Below are 8847 nucleotides of genomic sequence, written 5' to 3'. Positions count from 1 at the left end.
TGCTGTACGCCACAAGAGATACACAGGAACAGACACACGCATATGCACTCTACACACACGTTCACTGCAATATTGTTGTATCATGGTATTATACGTTTTGTATTGTAGATATGTAGTGGTGTAATAATGTTATATGATGTACTGTTTTGGATCCCTAAGAAACAGCTATGGAAGATTTTTTCACTTCTCAAACCCCAAACCCCGGCTTGGTCTGTTTCAGAAGGATCCTGGAAGTCTCAAGATGTTGTGCCTCTGGGTTTTACGCCTCGATCGCACCAACACTGGTTTGGCATGTTGGTACACCAGAACTACATTCATTTCCAATGGAACACTGCATTTGCCTTGCAGCATTGCGTTGCAGAGGCAGTTGCAGTGCGTTCTGCATGGTGCATAAGTTGGATTTATCGAACATATGCATCAAATTGTATGTGTAGATGGCTTGAAGGAAATGGTAGCAGAAGGACAAGCAAGTGTATTGTAGAGAGTCACTGTACCATCTCAACTTCTGAAATATATTTTCTATAACCAAAAACATTGTAATTTCAGCTATTTGAAGCTGGTGTACAAAACTGAAAGTAAAATATTTGCTTTCAATGAGAATGACAACTAACATTTCTAAGTGAATTTGGCCGTGTCGCCCAAAAAGTTACATACATACATACAAATGATATTTGTCACATCCAATTTGTAAGTCGCTCTGGATAAGAGCGTCTGCTTAAATGACTTAAATGTAAATGTAAATGTAAACATGCGCCGAATACAAAAGCTGTAGACCTTACCATGAAATGCTTACTTACAAGCCCTTAACCAACAATGCAGTTCAAGAAATAGAGTCAAGAAAATATTTACTGAAGTTAAAAAAATCTAATAAACATAACTATATTTGACCATTTTTGGGCCTTCCTCTGACATATTGCAGCTTTTTATTTTACCTTTATTTAACTAGGTAAGTCAGTTAAGAACAAATTCTTATTTACATTGAGGGCCTACCCCGGCCAACACTGGGCCAATTGTGCACTGCCAAATAGGACTCCCAATCACGGCCAGTTGTGATACAGCCTGGAATCGAACCAGGGTCTGTAGCGATGCCTCTAGTATTGAGATGCAGTGCCTTAGACCACTGTGCCACTCGGGAGCCCGGGTGTTTTAATTAGAAGGTACTAAAAGACAAGGCAAAGGCATGAAAAAAAAGTGGTGTTTTGTCTGGTTGGGACCCATATTGAAACTGAGGGCAAAACTTGGTCCAGGTAATGTGGCTCAAAGATCTCGTACCTTAACATAAAATATTTTGGAATATACTGACTGACAACAATGGTTTTCCATGAAATGCTCCAATACGGCAGGTGGCGCTATTGTAATGCAGTCTTTTTTCACCGATCAACTTTAGTGAAACAACAACAAGGTCGCTATCAGCCGGTACGCAGAATCAGAGAGAGGTTTCAACCAACATTTCTTTAATAAAACGAACAGCTTGACTTCCATAACCATCGCCAATATGTCAAAACTACAGTTGTTGAATGTGTTTGTCACCGAGCGTTTATCCGCGGCTGCTGTGGAGATATTCGGGGTCGTGGAGAAGACCATAGCAGAGTATCAGGAAGAAATATTCCGTTCAGTGGAGGAGAACGACCGTTTACGGAGGCTGTTGGACATGGCTACCAAACCAGAAATAATGTTACACAGAGCAGGTTTGTAGCGAAATGCAGTTGTTGTAACGAGATTTGACATGTAGACTAGTTAATAGACTAGATGTATGTGGCACGTTGTGTTATGCCGAAGGGGATAAGCTATACGGACATGCCTTGTGCCCAAATTGATGACTTATGGATTCGGTTCAGTCAGTCATCGTGGTGAGACTAGTTTATGCTGGCTAGCTGTCAACCACCGCATTTATTTCGATGGGCAAGGGAGAAATAACTTGTATTATTGGTCACCATTCTAGATATCACCGTGACCTGCCAATTAGCCAACGTAACGAATTAAAAACTCGATCCGTTGGAATACTGCGTTACAAAAATATCAAAGAGCGCTCGGTAAGCCACGTACCAGTGGTTGAAAACTAGGTATTGTTGGGTCGCGTCAATTCAATCTGGTACTGGAATAAAACAGTTAACACAGAGTAACTTCTGATTTCTTTGTACTTTAATTAATGCAAACACATTTATGGTAAATATGATGTTCGTATATACGGGCTCACTGTGTCACCACGCAGGGCAGACAGAGAACTGAAATGACATCATAAGTTCTTCCTTAAATACTTCTTGACAGACGTAGTGCCCTCTCCCTGAGGGCCTGTCATAGTAGAGGCTTGGGTGTGGTTTAGACTTACTCCAGCCTGGGTGTGGTTTAGACTTACTCCAGCCTATCGTTGGCGTGCAGGCTGGTCCCAGCCTCTAGACGCATCTTTGTTGCCAAGCATAGTTGTCTTCTAGCTTATCTTCGTGTGTACCCGAGAGTCAGACACCCAAGGACAGTGCCTGTTCTTGTGCCACAGCCATTCTCCCCTCTATCAGTTCCTCACATACACCTGTCCTTGAGCGGCCCCACAACCAGGCATGTGTGTGTGTGTCACGGGTCTACTCAGCCTACACTATTAGCCAGCAACCCTCCAGTTAGTCATGTCTATTATATGTCGCTCAATCTATGTTAATACAATATAAACCTCTTATGTTTAGCATTAGTATTCATAAGTTATACACCACAACTAATTGTATTATATAGGTTTAAATAGTTGTATTATATTGGTTATGCAAACAAATAGTTGGTTAAACCCTAAAAGTATGTTGCACTGGGACACATTATAATATGAAAAAAAGCCATACATTGGGTCCGCCATTGTTCAGTGTAGCCTAGTAATGCTAATATATTTGAGACCAGTGTGTTGCAGTTAATTTCGTATTTGACTTAAGTTAAATATCTTTGACTAGTAAATGGAATATACAGTGCATTCTGAAAGTATTCAAACCCCTTCCACATTTTGTTACGTTACAGCCTTATTCTAAAATGGATCCAATTTAATTTTACCCTCAATCTACACACAATACCCCATAATGACACAGCGAAAACAGGTTATACATTTTACATTTACTTATTTAAATAAGTATTCAGACCCTTTGGTATTAGACTCGAAATTGAGCTCAGGTGCATCCTGTTTCCATTGATTATCCTTGATGTTTCAACAACTTGATTGGAGTCCATCTGTGGTAAATTCAATTGATTGGACATGATTTGGAAAGGCACACACCTGTCTACATAAGGTCCCACAGTTGACAGTGGATATCCGAGCAAAAACCAAGCCATGAGGTCAAAGGAATTGTCCGTAGAGCTCTGAGACAGGATTGTGTCGAAGCACAGATCTAGGGAAGGGTACCAAAACATTTCTGCAGCATTGCAGGTCCCCTAGAACACAGTGGCCTCCATCATTCTTAAATGGAAGAAGTTTGGAACCACCAAGACTCTTCCTAGAGCTGGCCACCTGGCTAAACTGAGCAATCAGGGGAGAAGAGCCTTGGTCAGGGAGGTGACCAAGAACCCGATGGTCACTCTGACAGAGCTCCAGAGGTCCTCTGTGGAGATGGGAGAACCTTCCAGAAGGACAACTATTCTCTGCAGCACTCCACCAATCAGGGCTTTATGGTAGAGTGGCCAGACGGAAGCCAGTCCTCAGTAAAAGGCACATGACAGCCCACTTGGAGTTTGCCAAAAGGCACCTAAAGGATTCTCTCTGGCCTGAATGCCAAGCGTCACATATGGAGGCAGCATCATGCTGTGGGGATGTTTTTCAGCAGCGGGGACTGGGACACTAGTCAGGATCAAGGGAAATATGAATGGAGCAAAGTACAAAGAGATCCTTGATGAAAACCTGCTCCAGAGCACTCAGGACCTCAGACTGGGGCGAAGGTTCACCTTCCAACAGGACAACGACCCTAAGCACACAACCAAGACAACGCAGGAGTGGCTTCGGGACAATTCTCTGAATGTCCTTGAGTGGTCTGGCCAGAGCCTGGACTTGAACCCGATTTGAACATCTCTGGAGAGACCTGAGAATAGCTGTGCAGCAACGCTCCCCATCCAACCTGACAGATCTTGAGAGGCTCTGCAGAGAAGAATGGGAGAAACTCCCCAAATACAGGTGTGCCAAGCTTCTAGCTTCATACCCAACAAGACTCAAGGCTGTATTCGCTGCCAAAAGCGCCTCAACAAAGTACTGAGTAAAGGGTCTGAATACTTATGTAAATATGATATTTCCTTTTCTTTTGTCATTATGGGGTATTTTGTGTAGATTGAGGGGGAAAAAAACAATTGAATCCATCTTAGAATAAGGATGTAACGTGACAATGTGGAAAAAGTCAAGGGGTCTGAATACTGTACTGTACCAACGTTTACTACCTGAATTATTGGGATCATCTGGTTACCACCAGTGTTTGGAATACATTGAGCTCGTTGACAAAAACAAACCATGGGACACCTTTTCACACAGAGATGTATTTGTCAAAGGCCAGAGGTGGGTCTGTGTAAACTATGCGGTTATATTGGAGAAGGGTTTATAGCAGTGAATGTCATCAAATGATTTATTGTTATAGTATTTCTAAGTAGCAGCCATATCAGCCAGGGAAACTAAGAGCATTCAGATTTCTGCCTGACTGTGGCACTCTCTACCTGAGTTAAGATTTTCTTGTGACCACAACAAAACTACTTATTTACTAAACTAGAGATTTAAATAAATTGTGATTGTTTAAAAAGATGGGCCTGACTGAGGTGGACTGTTTCCTTATTCTCCTGGTGGTTATCCGTGGTTGTTGGTTACTCAGATAAAAACGGAGTGAATCTGAACAATCTCACAAGTTCCAACTTTGGCAGACAAGTTTCAAATTCATCACATTAAAACATCTCAGTCAGATCACGTGAAGGGGAAGGAGTTCCCATAGGTCGTTTAGCGACCCGTTACGAAAACAAAAGAGAGCTAGTTACGATGATTGACTGAACATAATCCGTTTGTCTCCACTCAACTCTCGCTGCGCGACATGCATCATCAATTTTGTGCACCAGGCGTGTCCGTATAGCCTCTCCCATGTCAAAGAGCTTTCTCTTCCTCGGTCGTTACTAGTTACCACAGCCACAAAGACATAAATCCCGCCTATTTCAAAAATGTATCTTAAAATGTTAAACCTAACTGTAACCACACCTTAAATTAAGATCAAGAAGCAAAATGTTTGTTTTCACAATTTAGCCAATTTGACTTTGTGGCTGTGGTAACTAGTGGAAACCCTCTTCCTCTCTGGCTATGCGCACCCTTGAACGCAACTCCTGGTTCGCCAACATTGCTTTGTTAAGTCACGTGCTGAGGTACCGGCGATAAGGCACTCCTGTCCTGTAAACAAGTAACCAAAATCTAAAACTGACCCTTACCTTAATCCTAACCATATACTTAACTTAATTTGAACTAATTCTGAAATTAAATATATTTTTGTAGGTCAGGAGTGTCAGTATAGCCTTTTCTGTGCTGTAGTGTAGACTAGTCAACAAACTAGTTTTATTTTTGAGCACAGAGGCCTTCCTAACACAATGACAGATATATTAAGTCTATATTGATTGAATATATTTTTTCCCCTCCAGACTTCCAGCTACTGTCTCCTGCCGTTCACCCTGAGCAGCAGAACTGTGAGCAGGAGTGGAGCCCCAGTCTGGGGCAGGAGGACCCAGAACCCACACAAATTAAAGAACAACAGGAGCTCAGACTCAGTCAGGAGGACTCACCTCAGCCCTCACATCTTTACCTAAACCAAACTGTGGATGATGGAGAGAGGAGCGCTCTACCTATCATCATAACTGAAGAGATCAAAACAGAAGCTGATGGAGAGGGCTACAGAGTACCACAACCAACCAGTGATCAGCCCCTCTCAGTTCATCCAGACTGCTCTGCTGCAGTGGAGAAACTATATCAGTGTAAACAATGTGGCAACAGCTTCACACGTAAGGGACACTTGACCATCCATTCAAGGATACACACTGGGGAGAAACCTTATCAGTGCAAACAATGTGGCAAAAGCTTCATCCAAAAAGGTGACTTGGACAGACATACAAGGGTACACACAGGAGAGAATTCATATCAGTGCAAACAATGTGGAAAAAGGTTTAGCCAGAAGGGAAGCTTGACAGTCCATTCAAGGATACATACAGGGGAGAAACCTTATCAGTGCAAAGACTGTGGCAAAGCCTTCAACCAGAAGATAGAGTTGACATTGCATATGAGAGCTCATACAGGAGAGAGACCATATATCTGTCCTGTATGCAGGAAAAGTTACATCGCATTAAGCTATTTAAGACGTCATCAGCGTGTTCACACAGGGGAGAAACCTTACCAGTGCAAAGAATGTTACAAATGCTTTGGTTATAAACATCGCCTAAAATCACATATGAACACTCATACTAAAGGGCATAAATGATATTACTGCACTGAGTGCAATAATAGCCTGAAATGAAAACAATAAATGAATACTTTGTCATTGTGAATTTCTTAATATGTCCAACTTCTGAATAAAAATGTTCTGTTTTCTGGCAATTAACAGAACAAACTGAGTAATGTGTGTTGAGGGGAAATCACCAGTCAGTATCAGATTGGTAAACTGAATCTAGTGCTCAGTTTCAGGGACCTACCCTCCAGGACACTGCGGGCTTCAGGAAGTCCTCACCGCTGTATCTACAGAGCACACACTCCTGTTCTCCGTATACACAAATAACAACTGTATGCAAAAACAGTGACCTCACCTTCATCAAATACCTGTATGGGGTCGACATGGCTCTGGTTGCTTGCCTGGATGGCAAATCCAGCTCAAGTTTCAGTTAATTGATGACCTCGTGACACGTTTTGACAATAGCTTCATTGACGTCAATTTCACCAAGACTAGAGAACTATGCCTTGGCGGTAAGATGCGGAATAATTCAAGCAAACACACAATGAGCATGGTGTAAATATCCCTGATCGAGAGTGTTCTCACCTTCATCTCCACCTGGTATGGGAATTGGGAACCTCTCGTTCAGGGACAGGAGTAAACTGGCAAAAGTTGTCAATCAGGTCAGCAAAATAATCAGCAGTAAAACAGCCACAACTGCAAGAACTGTACACACAGAACATTACAAGAACTGTACACACAGAACATTACAAGAACTGTACACACAGAGCATTACAAGAACTGTACACACAGAACATTACAAGAACTGTACACACAGAACATTACAAGGACTGTACACACAGAACATTACAAGGACTGTACACACAGAACATTACAAGGACTGTACACACAGAACATTACAAGAACTGTACACACAGAGCATTACAAGAACTGTACACACAGAGCATTACAAGAACTGTACACACAGAGCATTACAAGAACTGTACACACAGAACATTACAAGAACTGTACACACAGAACATTACAAGAACTGTACACACAGAACATTACAAGGACTGTACACACAGAACATTACAAGGACTGTACACACAGAACATTACAAGGACTGTACACACAGAACATTACAAGAACTGTACACACAGAGCATTACAAGAACTGTACACACAGAGCATTACAAGAACTGTACACACAGAACATTACAAGAACTGTACACACAGAACATTACAAGAACTGTACACACAGAACATTACAAGGACTGTACACACAGAACATTACAAGAACTGTACACACAGAGCATTACAAGAACTGTACACACAGAGCATTACAAGAACTGTACACACAGAACATTACAAGAACTGTACACACAGAACATTACAAGAACTGTACACACAGAACATTACAAGAACTGTACACACAGAACATTACAAGAACTGTACACACAGAACATTACAAGAACTGTACACACAGAACATTACAAGGAAAACACTCCAGGTCTTCAACGACCACGCCCGCCCACTGCATGTATCCTTCCAAATGCTGCCGTCTGGTCGGAGATGAAAGGTGCCACTTGCACGGAAGAATGGCTGGAGAAGTGACAATTCTAAATAAGATGAACTGACATGTAAATACCTTATGTAATGTGTATGTTTTCATCCATTTAATGTAATCCAGAGCGCCAAAGACACTTTTCCATTCTGTGCAAACTTAATGGATCAAAACGTTTTCTAATCTCATCTTTCTAAACAACAGGAGTTTTTATTCAGTTGTTTAACAGTGACATACAGGATATCTTCTATCTGTACTGATGGCTGCATGTTAGAATATTGATGTAGCCTATCACATTTGTTTTGACATAATCCAGGAAATAAACTACCTTTCCAGTGTAACCCCCTAGAGTCCATTGACGAATCGGTGCGTCAATCTAAGTAACATAATAAAAATCTGTCAGTTTAAGCTAGAGATGTTTTATTTTTTTTGCATTGGATGCTTCTCAATCCGCCTATGTTGCACTTCCGCATTTGTGGTAAACGGTGGCAGAGCTAGAGTGGTGTTTGTCAGACCATGTGACATCAGTCTTCTCACGAAAACGTCTATCAGTGTAAACAATGTGGCAACAGCTTCGCATGTAAGGGACACTTGACCATCCATTCAAAGACACACATACAGGAGAGACCATGTCAGTGCAAAGACTGTGACAAAGCCTTCAACCAGAAGATAGAACTGACATTGCATATGAGAGTTCATACAAGGGAGAGACCATATATAGTAGCTGTCCTGAGTGCAGGAAAAGTTACATCGCGTTAAGGTACACTACATGACCAAAAGTATGTGGACACATGCTTGTCAAACATCTCATTCCAAAATCATGGGCATTCATTTGGAATTGGTCCCCCCTTGCTGCTATAAAAGCCTCCACTCTTCTAGTAAGACTTTC

The 8847-nt window shown here is 41.8% G+C and overlaps 1 protein-coding gene across 1 annotated transcript; it reads left to right on the top strand.

Annotated features, from left to right (window-relative positions):
* Window positions 1-1387: 1387 nt before the first annotated feature.
* On the top strand, window positions 1388-6693 carry LOC106575533 (uncharacterized). Its single transcript, XM_014152089.3, has 2 exons — window positions 1388-1688; window positions 5617-6693. Exons 1-2 carry the CDS (start codon window positions 1496-1498, stop codon window positions 6444-6446), a joined length of 1023 nt encoding a protein of 340 aa, XP_014007564.3. The 5' UTR covers window positions 1388-1495; the 3' UTR covers window positions 6447-6693.
* Window positions 6694-8847: the final 2154 nt, after the last annotated feature.

Source organism: Salmo salar, chromosome 17 (genome assembly GCF_965601325.2).
Source record: "Salmo salar chromosome 17, fSalSal1, whole genome shotgun sequence".
Lineage (NCBI taxonomy): Eukaryota > Metazoa > Chordata > Actinopteri > Salmoniformes > Salmonidae > Salmo > Salmo salar.
The sequence above is the reverse complement of the archived record's forward strand: the minus strand, read 5'-3'. Positions and strand labels throughout refer to the sequence as shown.